Source organism: Dreissena polymorpha, chromosome 6 (genome assembly GCF_020536995.1).
Source record: "Dreissena polymorpha isolate Duluth1 chromosome 6, UMN_Dpol_1.0, whole genome shotgun sequence".
In the NCBI taxonomy this organism is placed as follows: Eukaryota; Metazoa; Mollusca; class Bivalvia; order Myida; family Dreissenidae; genus Dreissena; species Dreissena polymorpha.
In genome coordinates, this window is record NC_068360.1 from 8,424,610 (window position 1) to 8,439,733 (window position 15,124).

The 15,124-nt window shown below is 35.9% G+C and overlaps 2 protein-coding genes across 2 annotated transcripts in view; one reads left to right on the plus strand and one right to left on the minus strand.

Annotated features, from left to right (window-relative positions):
- Positions 1 to 11,277, plus strand: part of LOC127833648 (propionyl-CoA carboxylase beta chain, mitochondrial-like) — a 56,531-nt gene extending 45,254 nt beyond the window's left edge. The window contains exons 9-15 of the mRNA XM_052359038.1: positions 1,811 to 1,931; positions 2,416 to 2,621; positions 3,782 to 3,889; positions 4,521 to 4,621; positions 5,109 to 5,207; positions 7,706 to 7,805; positions 9,851 to 11,277. Coding sequence (XP_052214998.1) covers positions 1,811 to 1,931; positions 2,416 to 2,621; positions 3,782 to 3,889; positions 4,521 to 4,621; positions 5,109 to 5,207; positions 7,706 to 7,805; positions 9,851 to 9,972 — 857 coding nt within the window. The 3' untranslated portion in view covers positions 9,973 to 11,277. The remainder of the gene's footprint in view (positions 1 to 1,810; positions 1,932 to 2,415; positions 2,622 to 3,781; positions 3,890 to 4,520; positions 4,622 to 5,108; positions 5,208 to 7,705; positions 7,806 to 9,850) is intronic.
- Positions 11,278 to 11,572: 295 nt separating this feature from the next.
- LOC127833650 (uncharacterized) lies at positions 11,573 to 14,890 on the minus strand. Its single transcript, XM_052359043.1, has 3 exons — positions 14,479 to 14,890; positions 12,457 to 12,597; positions 11,573 to 12,191 (listed from the first exon to the last, which is right to left on the minus strand). Exons 1-3 carry the CDS (start codon positions 14,837 to 14,839, stop codon positions 11,983 to 11,985), a joined length of 711 nt encoding a protein of 236 aa, XP_052215003.1. The 5' UTR covers positions 14,840 to 14,890; the 3' UTR covers positions 11,573 to 11,982.
- Between the last annotated feature and the right edge of the window lie 234 nt (positions 14,891 to 15,124).

The window sequence follows — 15,124 nt, forward strand, 5'->3', positions numbered from 1 at the left end:
AACCGCGTTATTCACAATTTTTTGGGGCTTTTTCCGGTAATTTCGCCAGTTATGCGACATTTTGCCTTTTTTGGTGACATTTAACGTAAAGCGAGTTGACAGTTATCTTTATTCGGCCAAGGGAGGTTATCATAATCGTAACATTTATACAGTACAGAACGGCGTGTACGGGTTGGGAACGATAATTGGACGGGTACCAAACGGTGTTTTGTACGATTTCGAGCGAATTTGTTGTAAAATTTAAACTGTTTTGAACTGTTTTATGGAGGGGAAAAGCTTCAGCTTGGGGAATTTTTCGGTCCGGACAGGGGAAAAAAGTAGCCTAGATTGCTTGGGGAAGACGCTGATATTTGGCGTCTGTTATATATAGTAAAAAACCGTGATTTTTATATTCTAATTAGGATCACAGGTGGTTAGCGTGTGGCTATGATATTAATTAGTGAAAACATCATTTTGAATAATAATCATATTATAACGAAAAATTAACTTTTCATCAATTGTGCAGCGATTTTTATGCAAGGCAGAATTGAATAGCCTTTCTTGAAATGTATATGTCTTGCAATATTTTACAAATGCTGGGTCAACTTTTAAGAAATAACACGATAGGCACATCTCGCATGACCCAGTTGACATTGATCAGGCAGTATAAAGAATGAAATCTGTACGGAGTAAAGGGCATCTTCCCTGCAAAGTTCATGTACCTCGATACCATAATTCAATAAAATGTATGAAAAAACATTATTACCGTGCTTGTCGTTACATTATGCATCAAAACTAACTGTCCAGCGCCGTTTGAAACCTTTGTTTACATACATTTCAAGTAATTGACATTTTTAACACACGGGTGATTCAATGTGGTCCAATGCGAAGGTGTGTCTTTACAACTGGAGATTTCATTCATGAATACTGCCTGATCATTGTCAACTGGGTCAAGCGAATTGTGTATCGTATTATTTCTTAAAATTTGACCCAGCATGTGTAGAAATATAACAAGATATGTACATTTCCAGAAAGGAAATTCATTTCTGCATTGAATTAGACCAGGTTCATGAAAGTCGCTGCAAAATTGATGGAGTAATGGCTGTTTAAAACGATGCACCCCGTTTTCGGGTGATTTTGAGTTGCATGCCTTGTTTTATCACATGCTATACCCTGTTTCCCATGTAATACAACCATTACATATTTTTTTTTTTTACGCATGTGTAATACAACATTTTAAAGCGTTTTCATCGGCTTAGTTTTCGTTCATTGACCAATTGCATTTTGTTATTTTGCTGAAATGATGTTGCAACGTCAAATGATGTCACGAAATGTAAACAACATTCGGGATTTATCATTATGTTTGCGTTAGTATTTATTTAATTTGCTCATTTCAAAGCATGTGATAAAAAAGATCTGACCCTCGTTGTCATATCATACCATATTTTATTAAACTCGTCCAGGAAATTCGTTTGTAAGCTCGCCAAAGGCTCGCTTACTAACAAAATTCCTGAACTCTTTTAATAAAATATGGTATGATATGACAACTCGTGCCAGATCCTATATATATATGTAAATATTTGATAGTGAACTTTTTTTTCTCCAGAAAAGTTAATTTTTCGTTATAATATGATTATTTATCATTGAAAATGATGTTTTCACTAATTAATATTAGAGCCACACGCTTACCACCTGTGTTTAGGATTTACTTAAGTTGAATGTTCTCTTTCTAAGCTTAGCACAATCTAATTTAAGTCAAGTTTATTTATAACTTAATAAGTACAAACATTTTGCCATGAAAAAAATGAAATTGTTCTCAAATCTTATACAGGTGTGGCCCACCGTGCATTTGACAATGATGTGGATGCCCTTCTCCAGCTGAGGGAGTTCTTTGATTTCCTGCCGCTGTCGAATCAGGATCCGGCCCCGATCAGGGACTGCTATGACCCTTGGTCAGTAACCTTACACTCATTGTGGTGACCTCAATTTAGTACTTACTTTGAAATATGGAAATGCCTGCGCTCTGGAAGTCGGGCTGATGGAATTTTTATATGGAAAGGACATCAACAGATAGGGAGAATTCTTTGGGTCTCCCCCTATGGGACCAAGAACTGGTTCTTCCAAGAAAATAAACTTGAAACCGTTTCAATAAGCTGTAGGCTTTTGATGCAATCGAGCTAAAATAAATAGGTTTTAAACAAACTATAGGACAGGCTTGTGAGAATTGAGTCATTTTAAATTAAGTTGCATGCAAAAAAACAGAAACTATTAGTAGCTAATTAATCCATAGAGATATATTCATAATATGAATGTTATGAACTTTTTAGTCATTTTATTCAAACTGCGGAGCCAAAGAACAGAGCTGTTTAATAAGGTGAATAAATTGTTAAAAACATAATATATGAGCAATTCAGCAAAGGGAGGCTATTCTTACAGGGACCGCATGGTGCCAGGTCTTGATACAGTTGTCCCCCTTGAGTCCACAGCTGCCTATGACATCATTGACGTCATTCAGGGTGTGGCTGACGACAGCCAGTTCTTCGAGATAATGCCGAGCTACGCCAAGAACATCGTGACTGGCTTTGCAAGGATGAACGGGCGAACTGTTGGCATGGTCGGTAACCAGCCAAAAGTTGCAGCTGGTAAGGTTTTAATTTTTCAAAAATTTATGTTAGCATTTTAGAGTTTGTAGACAAAAAATATGTTATTCAACCAAGTTAAGTTTTAAGACATGTGTTATCATGTCAAATGTTGTTTTTAGCTCACCTTAATACTCTTAAAGTCATTTGTTTAGTCCAATCAACATGAAACTTGGTAATTTGTCCTAATGATGTTTTTGCTGAGATTGAAACTGGGTCATGTGAGATTTAAAAAAACTAGGTCATTAGGTCAAAGCTAGAAAAAGCTGGTAAACACTCTTGAAGTAATATTTCAATTAAAATCTTCATGAAACTTGGTCAGAACATTTGCTCTTATGCTAACTCAGCCGAGTTTGAACATAAAAATATAAATAGAAATTAAATATTCATTTAAGTACTTTGATTATTCTTAACTCCACCATCTCAGAATTGGTTATTCCCTTGAGGTCTCAAGTGAATGCCTTAGGGCCCATTTCCCTGTTGTTACAATTGTTTCTAGACTTCATGTACATTTTTAGCTCGGCTGTTTTCGGAGAAAACCCGAGGTATTGTCATAGCCAGCTCGTCCGCCGTAGGCGTTGTGCTAAAACCTTAACATTGGCTCTAAAATCAAAGTGCTTCCACCTACAACTTTGAAACTTCATATGTAGATGCACCTTGATGAGTTCTACACGCCACACCCATTTTTGGATCACTAGGTCAAAGGTCAAGGTCACCGTGACCTCTAATATAAAACTTGAACATAGGCTCTAAAATCAAAGTGCTTCCACCTACAACTTTGAAACTTCATATGTAGATGCACCTTGATGAGTTCTACACGCCACATTCATTTTTGGGTCACTAGGTTAAAGGTCAAGGTCACTGACCTCTAAAAAAAAAAAATCTGACAAGCTTTCGCAGCCGAGCCTGGCACCCGTTATGCGGTGCTCTTGTGACTAAATTAGTATTTGCACCATGTGAAATAATGGAAACTCAAGCCTTTTTAATTTTCTTAAAGTCTTTCACAGTATTTTAGTGTATTTTTTTATATCAGATCACTAACTCCCTGTAGGGTGCTTTCTTGCTAGCATATGACTTAGGAGTCAGAAGGCATGGGAGATTTTGTATATGAAACAGAACCTAAAATTGCTCCAGCTAATCCTCTGTCTCTGTTATTATGCTAGGTTGTCTTGACATCAATGCGTCGGTGAAAGGCGCAAGGTTTGTTCGATTTTGCGACGCCTTCAACATCCCCCTGGTTACCTTCGTTGATGTGCCAGGCTTTCTCCCAGGTATGAACTGACATCTTAATTCAACTTGCTGTTAGATGCATTAGCCTTTAGCCCTTTCAGTGCGAGAACCAAATTTTAAAGTCCTTTGCAAACAGTTTGGATCCAGATGAGACGCCACAAAACGTGGCGTCTCATCAGGATCCAAACTGTTTGCTATTCTGATAGTATTCTTTGAAAAAAAAATGAAGAAAATGCTAATTTTAGAAATTCAGCAGACAACATTTTAAAAGACGACAAATTTTCCAGCATGAAAAGGGCTAAATAAACCAAGTTCTGGGAAAACTGTTCTTAATCCGTGTGCGTAAAGTGTCAGCCCAGATCAGCTTGTGCAGTGGGCACAGGCTAATCTGTTGAGGACACATTTAGCCTTAAATTGTTTTCTTTTAGAGAGTGAACTTTATAAACAAATATTTTGTTAATAAGAGGGCATGCAACAATAAGGCATGCAATACAAAATATGACTGCAAAAGTTCAGCTTAAATCAAGTTTTGTATTAAAAAAGAATTGCAATGGAAGCTTAAATATACTGAATAATATTTAAGATGCTCAAGCATTGTATCCTTCCGAAATGGTTGGGTATAGTCCTCCCTTTTATGTTAAGAAATCACTACCCCATATTTTGTTTCCATAGGAACCAACCAGGAATATGGTGGCATCATTCGTCATGGAGCTAAGCTGTTGTTTGCATACGCTGAGGCAACAGTCCCTAAGATCACTGTCATCACAAGAAAGGTAAACGGAAATGTTCATTTCTATATTTGTATTGCTTACAAAAGTTGCTGTCTTCTTGTTGACACTTAAAAAAATGTTTAAATTTGAGACAAACTTTGTTGCGGACTTTTAACTTTGCAGTTCAAGAAAAGAGATCTTTGTATTTCTGTAAATGTCTTTTGACTCGGTAATGTATAACAAAATTCTGCATGTAAAGCTGGCAGACATTAACTTGATACTTGTGAACTCTGTTGTAATTAACCCTTACCCGGTGATAAACAAAGCGAAAATGGCTATTAGCAACCAGAAGAAAACCTTAAGCAGCATGCCCGTAACTCTTCTTTTATCTTTTATTTGCTGCTCAGTAGTACTTTATGGTTGGTTATGAAGACTTTAGAACTTGAATCTATTGAGAAAGTCCTAGAATTTAAGTTGATCATTTTAGGGTCTTCAAATGGGTCAAAGTGCATCTGAGTGGTAAAGGGTGAATTGTGTCAATGCTTTGCAGGCGTATGGTGGTGCTTATGATGTGATGAGCTCCAAACATCTTCGTGGAGACACCAACTATGCCTGGCCCACAGCTGAGGTGGCTGTCATGGGTGCCAAGGTATGGAGAGTCAAGATAATTTGAACCTCATTCTGGCAAAACTGGGCTTAATGCATAAAGTGTTTCCCCAGATTAGCCCTCGCATACTGCAAAATGCTTATCAGGGATCAAACTTTTGTTCAAAGGAGATCTCTTCTAAATGGAAATTCAGTGTGGGCTTAAAGAGTTGTATCTGGTAAGCTTTAACAGAAGGTGCAGGCTTATATTGAAACACATTTTTGCATTAAGCCCTGTTTTCCCAGAACAAGGCTCTACTACAATTGTGTCTTGTTCTGAGAAAACTGGACTTAATTCATGTGCGTAAAGTTTGGTCACAGAATAGCCTGTGCAGTCCGTACAGGCTAATCAGGGACGACACTTTCCGCTTAAAGTTTTTTTTAGTTTCAAGGAAGTCCCTCCTTACTGAAAATCAAGCTTAGGCGGAAAGTGTCGTCCCTGATTAGCCTGTGCGGACTGCACAGGCTAATCTGGGACGACACTTTACGCACATGAATTAAGCCCAGTTTTCTCAGAACAAGACACAATTGATCAGCTCATTTCATGTCCTTGTTTGTAATTGTAAATTATCATTAACCTCCTATCACAAAATAGAAAGTTTGTATATTAGAGTAGCTCTGTCCAATAGATTGATGGTCAATTGGTTAGCTGGTCAGTCTGCATCAAATTTTGTAAGTTTGTGTGGTGATTTACTTGCACTTTTTATGCCCCCTTTCGAAGAAAAGGGGGTATATAGTTTTCGCACTGTCAGTCTGTCTGTAAGTCTTTCTGTCAGTCTGTCACACTTTTCGTGTCCGCTCTAATTCAAATAGTTTTCATCCGATCTTTACCAAACTTGGTCAGAAGTTGTATCTAGACAATATCTAGGTCATGTTCAAATATGGGTCATGCCGGGTCAAAATCTGGGCCACGGGGTCACTTAGTGCATTTCAAGGATTTAGCATGGTGTCCGCTCTTTAATTGAAGTAGTTTTCATCTGATTTTTACCAAACTTGGTCAGAAGTTGTATCAAGACAATATCTAGGTCAAGTTCGAATATGGGTCATGCCGGGTCAAAAACTAGGTCATGGGGTAACTTAGTGCATTTCAAGGATTTAGCATGGCTCGCTCTCTAATTGAAGTAGTTTTCATTTGATCTTTACCAAACTTGGTCAGAAGTTGTATCAAGACAATATCTAGGTCAAGTTCGAATATGGGTCATGCCGTGTCAAAAACTAGGTCACGGGGTTACTTAGTGCATTTCAAGGATTAAGCATGGTGTCCACTCTCTAATTTATGTGACTTTCTGATTTATTTTGAAATTCTAAGACATTTTTATGCCCCTGAAGGAGGGCATATAGTGATTGGACTGTCTGTCCGTCTGTCCGTCACACTTTGTGTTTAGATTTCGGAAAATGCTCATAACTTCCATGTCGCTTCAGATAGCAATTTCATATTTGGGATGCATGTGTTTATGGACAAGGCCTTTCCATACGCACACAAATTTTGACCCCTTGACCTTGAACTTAGGGTCCGCGTTTAGGTTTAGATATCTGCGTTTAGGTTTCGAAAAAAGATTATAACTTCTACCAAGCGTTTATAGGGGGCATAAGTCATCCTATGGTGACAGCTCTCGTTTGTCATCAATTAAAATTAAACTTTAAATATGTCATCACCCTCAAACAATACATTTTTCATTCCTAATAATTGCTCAAATTCCAGAGTTATTAACCCTTGCACAAGGCCTTGTGGGGTATTAGTGATAGAAGTGACATAACTGTGCTTAAAATTAAAAAACAAACAAATTAACAATAATTACATGCAATGGTATTCTATTGGTTATATCATTATTTGAATGGTGTTAAAATACCAATACAGCCATTAAATTAATTTGTGAGTTAGAATTTAATAAAAAAAAGTTAGATTCTTTTCATTTGGGAGTTTTGCATTTTCACGCATACAAATAGTATTAGATTCACCTACACAAATAGTGTTATAAAGACAACAGATTCCCTGTCAAAAATTTAATATATGAGCAGGGTTTCTGGGCAATTTGGGCTTAACTCTTTCAGTGCGGGAACCGAATTTTGAAGGCCTTTGCAAACAGTTTGAATCCAGATGAGACGCCACAGAACGTGGCGTCTCATCTGGATCCAAACTGTTTGCTCTTCTGATAGTATTCTTTGAAAAAATATCGAAGAAAATGCTAATTTTTGAAATTCAGCAGACTACATTTTAGCAGACGACAAATTTCCCAGCATGCAAAGGGTTAATGCATGTGTGTAAAGTGACATCCCAGATAAGCCTGTGAAATCCATACATGCTGATCAGGGAGGCCACTTTACGCTTTTAATGAATCTTCTGTTTATGGAGAGTCAATTCAAAACAAAAATCATGTCTAGGTGGAAAGTGTCGATTATGATTTGCGTGTGGGGACTGCTTTACCATACTTTACACATGTGCATTTAGCCCTGTTGTTCCACAGCCAGTCTCATATAAATGCCCTATGTGTTTGTGGACAGGGAGCTGTGTCTATCATCTTCCGAGGAGGCAAGGACCAGGCTAAGAACGAGGCTGAATACATTGAGAAGTTTGCCAACCCTTTCCCAGCTGCTGTCAGAGGTATGATACCTGCAGTTGATTTGGCTAAAATTCACAATCTCAAAAAAAAAAGAAAACAATTGCCTAAAATTCCAAAATTGAAGGTTTAAAAAATGAGAAAAAAAATCACAGCATTCAATTGATCTCCTTGTCTAGCTCTTTGAGTTAATTGTTAGCTATATTTCCAACAAAAAAATACACTGGTACATTTCCTAATTTTAGTCGAAGGGCTTGATTTTTTCCAATCCAGACCCGGGCCCATGGTTAAAAAAGTTCTGAATAAATTGCTTGTAACGCATAGTCACTCTTATTGTATGGTAGAAACACATGTTTGTTAAATTATACCTATCCTTTTTTTGCCATGGTAGATATTTTAGTAAATACTAAATGACTTGTCTTGCTCAAGGATGGTAAAAACCAACTTTGGACTTGGTTTAGCTGTAATATGTGAAGAATAAGCTCTCTATTGTTACATCTGTGAAACTATTTGTCTTAAACATTGTCCTGCAATGATCGGTTATTTCCTGTACAACACGATTACAGTTTTGTTAAGACCTTGCTTAAAAAGTCCTAAAAATAGCTTTTACCTTGGACAATCTCTGAATCCTACTTTACCTTAAAAAAAGTTAAAATTATCCTTTAACTCACTTAAAAAAAATTCAGCACTACTTTATAAATGTATATGTTTGAGACTTTTGTTTGTTTAGACAGAAAATTGACAATGTTGTTTGTTATTTTTGTTGTGGAACAATAGAAAAATGATATGAATGTTCCCAGGGTACAAATCCACCATTTCAAGTTATGACTGAATGAGTAATAATTTGGTTCTACTTGTGACAAAATTTGATGGCCCCCTAAAGAAAACATTGTCTCACACAATAATAATGGGGACAGGTAAAAATAAATTTTATGCTTAGCTTATTTGGCTGGAAAAATGTGCATTTGTATGACTGGCTAACATACAAGCTACAAGGTTAGCAAGGTGTGCTGTTAGTTTCAATGATGTCAATCTTTGCAATCAAACAGGTTATCATGACTGTGCATATACAGTGTTTCATGTTGTTCAATCACTTTTATTTAGTTTTTATTTCCTTTGTTAATATGACTGATTTTTGTGTTGTAAAATTAAGAAGCAAACATTAATAAAAAGAGTTCATATATTTTTTTATCTTACATGCGTTTTAACCATTGTCATTGTCAATTTTTTTTATTCACAATGTTATCTTTGGATAAAAAATCTGCTATTAAAAGTCTTTGAATTTGGTGATTCAAAATCTTAACAATTTCTTTACTGCTGTTAGTGATGTATCCACATCATTATTGATTATGCCTTCAATGACGAAGAATAGTTGCATCGTCTGTCCGTAGATGGTTTGGTCTACCCTTCCAGACTTTGTTACCACTCTGTCTTTTTTTAAGGTTTGTGAAAGGTCAAGGTCTTAATTAAAGGTGATTAAATAATGTTTTGGGCAGATTTTTGCTCAACTCAGAATATAAAATTTGAATATCCACTAAGCTTAGTACACGCATGTATTGAGAACATGATGGGTCAGCTCAAAAACATTCAACTGTCAGCCGTACGAATGTGAACATATACTTCCTCAATATCAGGATTGAATTGCAACAAACTGTACAAAAAGAAGCTTTTATGAACACCAACTTGCGCATAATGGTCCAACTTATCAAAAATTGAGACAAACTCAAAGTTGAGTCAGAATAATGACTTAACCCTTTCCCTCTCAGAAGCAACGTGAAAATGGCTATGTGCAAACAGCATAAAACCAGATCGAACAGCCTGGGAGAAAATCGCAGTCTGTTCAGGTTTTGTGCAGTTTGCTGCTCATCAGTATCTAAGGTTTGGAGATGAAGCCTTTAAAACTTGAATCTAGTAAGAAAGGTCTTAATTAAATATAACTTTCTAAGGGACTACAAATTCGTGAAAATAAGTATCTAAGTGGTAAAGGGTTAAGTATAATGTTCATGATACTACTGTATAGGCCCTTATCTTGCATATATAATTGATCATAAGGCTATAGCTTTCTGCACTTGAAAATATTTGCTTTCAGGTTTTGTTGATGATATCATTGAACCCAGGACCACTCGTAAGCAGATATGTCAAGACCTGGACGTGTTGGCGAGCAAGAGGCTGGAGAATCCCTGGAAGAAACACGCTAACATGCCTCTGTAAACTGCACGAGGAGTTAAAAGTTGGTTGATAAAATTTAAAACGATTGATATTGACATTAGAGTAGATCTCTTGTTAAATAAACATAAATACTGTTATCGATTGGTTTTATCCCATAGCGTAGTTTATCGTTAGTTTTTCTGTGTGTTATTCTTAAAGCATGCTATACAAAAAAATTGTATTGTCTATTGGTTGATATCAATTTGTGGTCTATTAGGTTGTTTGTGTTGTATACTTTGTGATAATATATGTAAACAGACATTTATTAAGAAGTGCTGTTAGTTTAAACACTAAGAAGAAAAAAATAACATATTTTTTGTTCTCTTGTAAATACATGTACCTTATTTTTGTGAGAATATATTTGCTGCATGTACATGAACATAAACCCTTTCCCACTCAGAAACAAAGTGAAACTGGCTATGTGCAAACAGCATAAAACCAGAACAGCCTGTGAGTAACTCGCAGTCTGTTCAGGTCTTTTGCTGTTTGCTGCTAATCAGTATCTAAGGGTTCGAAATGAAGCCTTTAAAACATGAATCTAGTAAGAAAGATCTTAAATTAATTTTAACTTTCTAAGGGATTTCAAATGCATCAAAATACATCTGAGAGGTAAAGGGTTAAGTATATTTTACTTGTTACTCTGATTAACTTGCTACTTGGACTAATTGTGCCATGTGTATTATTTGATTGTGTCTTTACGTCTGAAAGAGCCATATTTCAAGCATATTGAAATTCCCAAGGTATGGGATTTTACAATTGTTTTGATTATAATGAGATTTTTGTTTTAAAATTTATATAATTTTAAAGATTTCATGATTGTAGAAATGTTATAAATATACCAGGTCATTAACTAAAATGTGTTACATGACTATATAAAAAGAGACTTCTTGCTAATTTATCTTAAGGTATGCATATGTTGGCACATTTTTTAGTATTTATTGCTTCACCCATAAACATGGATGCAAGAGACTTCAGATTTGGAATAACGAGAGTTACCAGTATATTTAAATGGTCAGATATTGGCATAGTTAAAAAACAACGATATATTAATATATTGAGTAGAACATATCAAACATGAAACAATTTCATGTCTATAAATGTTTTGTAAGAATGTTATGTGGATAATACAAGCAGAGCTTTATAGCAATACAGTTTTTATAATTGTGTATGCATGATTTAACGTAAGGACTGGTATTTTGTGACAAGCCTTATTGATTAATTGTGAAGTTACTGTTTTCGTTTTGAACAGTCAATCTGACTTGAATACCATTATTGCATAATCCATACTTAATAAATTTACGAAAACACTTTCTTTGTTATGAATGTTACTGTTCCACATATTTAAATTTATCTTGATTTTATTTTTTTTGTCTAGGCCGTCTGCAGCTCAATTGATGAAGACTCTGGATCTCCAGATCTGAAGTTATCGCATAACTTGACAAAATAATTTGAACATGCTCAAATTTTATTTTTTGTCACATATCAAAAAAGAACATTTGCATGGGTTAAACATATTACAAAACAACAAAAGATCTAATTCGATAAATAATACTATAAGCAGGGACCTATACAAACAAAGTTTTTGTATAGGTCCCTGGGTACTTTAATCGGCAATAAGAATGAGTTGCATTGTCATGTTTTGAGCACAAGTGTAATTAACATTTCTTGCATGAGAAAATATCACAGATTTCTGTTCATATAGATATTTTGCATAAAGTCTCTAAAATAGCTCGCAATCAAACAAAGTCATTGTCATCATGACGGTCACTTGTAGATCTACATGTATAAGAAGTCTCCAAAATCACTTGCAACACTCGTTTCCATTGTTTATGCGCGAGTTGCAATCATCTCGAAGTCACACTTGATGGTATTTTGATCATGCGTATTGATTTTGTGCGTACGAAAATCCCTTATCGTTACGTCCTTTGCTATCTTGCGTAACTTCAAACGTTACTGCGTACTTCCTTCTTGTTGATGGGTTGCATAAAATAGACGTCACGCGCTCAAGTTACGTCATACATATAACACGTCACATTTACGCCAGATTTGGTTATTCTGTTTGTTGTATTCCGAAGACAAGTATACCGTATACATTTGTACAATGCCTGCGATTGTTGCAAACATAATGGCCCATGGAAATCTTGGAACTATGACGTCATTAAATGGGACGAACAGTGCATATGACGTTATTGCCAACATCACGGATGCGATGCAGAAAAAGCCTGTAAAAGTACAAACGAATATTTCCAACGTTAATCAAAATAACATACATTGTCACGTGAGCACTTACAAACCTACATAAACATTAATGCTACATTTGTTAGCCCTACTATCCCGATTCGACGAAGTATTGGCTTCGGTAATGTAATAGTGGTATTAGTAGATTCTTATTTCTACATAATACAAGCTTAAGTGTATGTAACAAAATAATAATCACATTAACTCAATATGTGAAAATGTGCGTATCAACTTGTGAAGGCGATTTACCGGCCAGAAATGCGTTAAGTAGGATAATTGCAGTCCACCTCTGTAGTACTGAGCGCAGCTGAGTGTTGCTTAGCAACACAAAGGTCAGAAAAGTCACGGTCAGAGACAACAGTTGTAGCAGACGACAGCTATCTAATGAACCTAAAAATACAAAACCACATTTAAAAAAAGTTTTTTCGAGGCCGGTGAGATAAAAAATAATAATTTTATTTCGTGTATACCAGGTATACGTCAAGTTTTTTATTTTTACGATATTTCCATTCACATCGAAACCGCGTTCGCTTTGATACGTTCTTACATCGATTCAAACAATATATAGGGACCGTGGAGAACATATGAATATGGGGTATGATCTGAAAATAGGATCTACAACATTCAATTCTGATGACATATACTATAACGCCATATATATTTGACTAGAACACACAGAACACACATATTTTTTCAGACATATTGCCAACAAACTAAGCTATTCGCGAACGAATAGATTCCTGCAGAAATGGGTCTTATCGATCCTTTAAAAATGGATATATTATATGACGAAATTTAAAACAGGACTTATTTATTTCTAAAGCCAATACAATTCGGTAATCGGTATAATTAACAATTAGATTTTATGCATAATTTCAAAGTATGCGTTGACAGTAAAAACCGCAGATTTTTATGACATTTATTGAACAAACGTAAATTTCATCCAGGCGCGTGTTAAATAGTTGAAAACAGTAATTTCGTCCATGAAGACCACATTCTATAGTAATCTTTAAACAGCACATGCGTCATTTATTTTCATCGCCTTGCAAAGGTTCCCTCCAGATGCTCTAATTTTATTTGTAATTTCTGCATCCCTGAAGAGCTTTGCTGTGCATTGTCACACCACTGCATCTTCGACTTCGGGCTAAAACGTTGTTTTCTTTTTTAATGAGACACGCATGTAATGCAGAAATTCACCGGATCCACTGTCTAGTGGTAACGCACTGGCTATACAAAGAGTCTCCGATTCGATTCCCAGCTTCACCTCATCTACTTACGGGTGTTCAGTGTGTGTTTTTCGTTCAAAGTTGGGGCTTGTAGGGGGAACCATTTCCAATGGAAAAAAGTACATAATTTTCCAAAATGAGACCTTAAAATTCCCAATTAAAGGTTTCAAAAATTAAAATAAATACACATATAAATAAATCCAAAATTTTAGTTCATCTCACACCAAGCTCTATTAATTAAACCTTAGTAACTTTATTCAAATCACATGTATTCTCAAATGTTTAAGTTTTTGTTAGAAAACAAACAGCGACAATGATTTCCCAATTTCAAACAAAACAAAGTATTTTTTCCCAATTTAACGGGATACGACCCCCTTCTCAAAATGGTGAGGAATAAACACTGGGTATTTCGACTGCGAGCACTTGCAGCCTAAGGTTCGTCGCTTGGATGGGATTTCTCTTATATTTTGCACTACCGCGATCACCCTAATTAAAGGGGGTTTAAAATGACGATTTCTATAATAATTGTCATAGATTCAAGATGGTGCATGCATTATGTTTCAAAACAAACGAAATAACACTCCTGACTACGAACAATGTTTAAAAAGATTTTTTTAATGATAAACATCATTCAAAATCGGTATAATAATAAACCGTTTGTAACGCTTATCCGCGATAACTTGGAAAAAAAGTGTAGAACTAAAGTTATGTTTATAATTCGTTGTTTGAGCTAAAGTCTGTGTGGCGCAGTGCCAGCGCATTTTGATTTGCTTCCAGGGGTCTCGGGTTCGAATCCCGAGTATGGCGGTATATTTTATTCAACTTTTACTATCTCCAAACTTTCATAAGTTAAGACTATTAAAACATTATAGATAAAAATGCAAATATCTATGTAAAAATTCCCTTTAATGAATGTATGTGTACTAAACTTATTATTTTTTCAAAATCAGAAATTTGCGAATTAAGTGCTGGCAAAATAGTCATTTGTAAATGACGAAAATTCGTGCTGACGAAAATTATTTTTTTCACAGTAATTGCTCAGTACCTTGCAGAGCCAGAAGTGATGGCATCCTGCTGAAGATTTCAGAGGCCTGTGATGGGTAAAGCTGTACGCAACCCATAGTGTCGGGAACGCAAATCCGGGTTCTCCATAGCCCCATATTGACCAATAAACTGTCCCTAATCTCGAAATTTTTAATGACATCCTTATCTTGATCGATAGTGACGTTAACTCTGACGTAATCATCACTGTACATCGTTGCTTTCGATACTTCACGTTTCGTCCTCGAATAACGATACGAGTTATAAAGACGTTTCCAAACAGTTGAATTATTCGTATCCGTGGCAACCGAACTGGCGTCTGAATATGTTGCAGACGACTCATTGTTAAACGTACAATTTTCCATGACCTCGCCTACCTGAACTATGAACTGACCACAGGAGTCGCATATGTCAATCTTAATCGTTACAGAATGCCATGTCTGGTCATAAATAGCCACGCACTGAAGTAGACTCGCAACCAGCAGCGAGGTCAAGATCACCGTAGTATCCATGGTAACGCTAGAATGTGCAAAACCACCCATCGGTCACGCACGCTGAAATAAAACATACGATTGAATAGGTTACGATAGTTGTAGCACACTTTGCACGAATAATGTTAGTAATATAACTAGCCAATATGTTTAGACAAT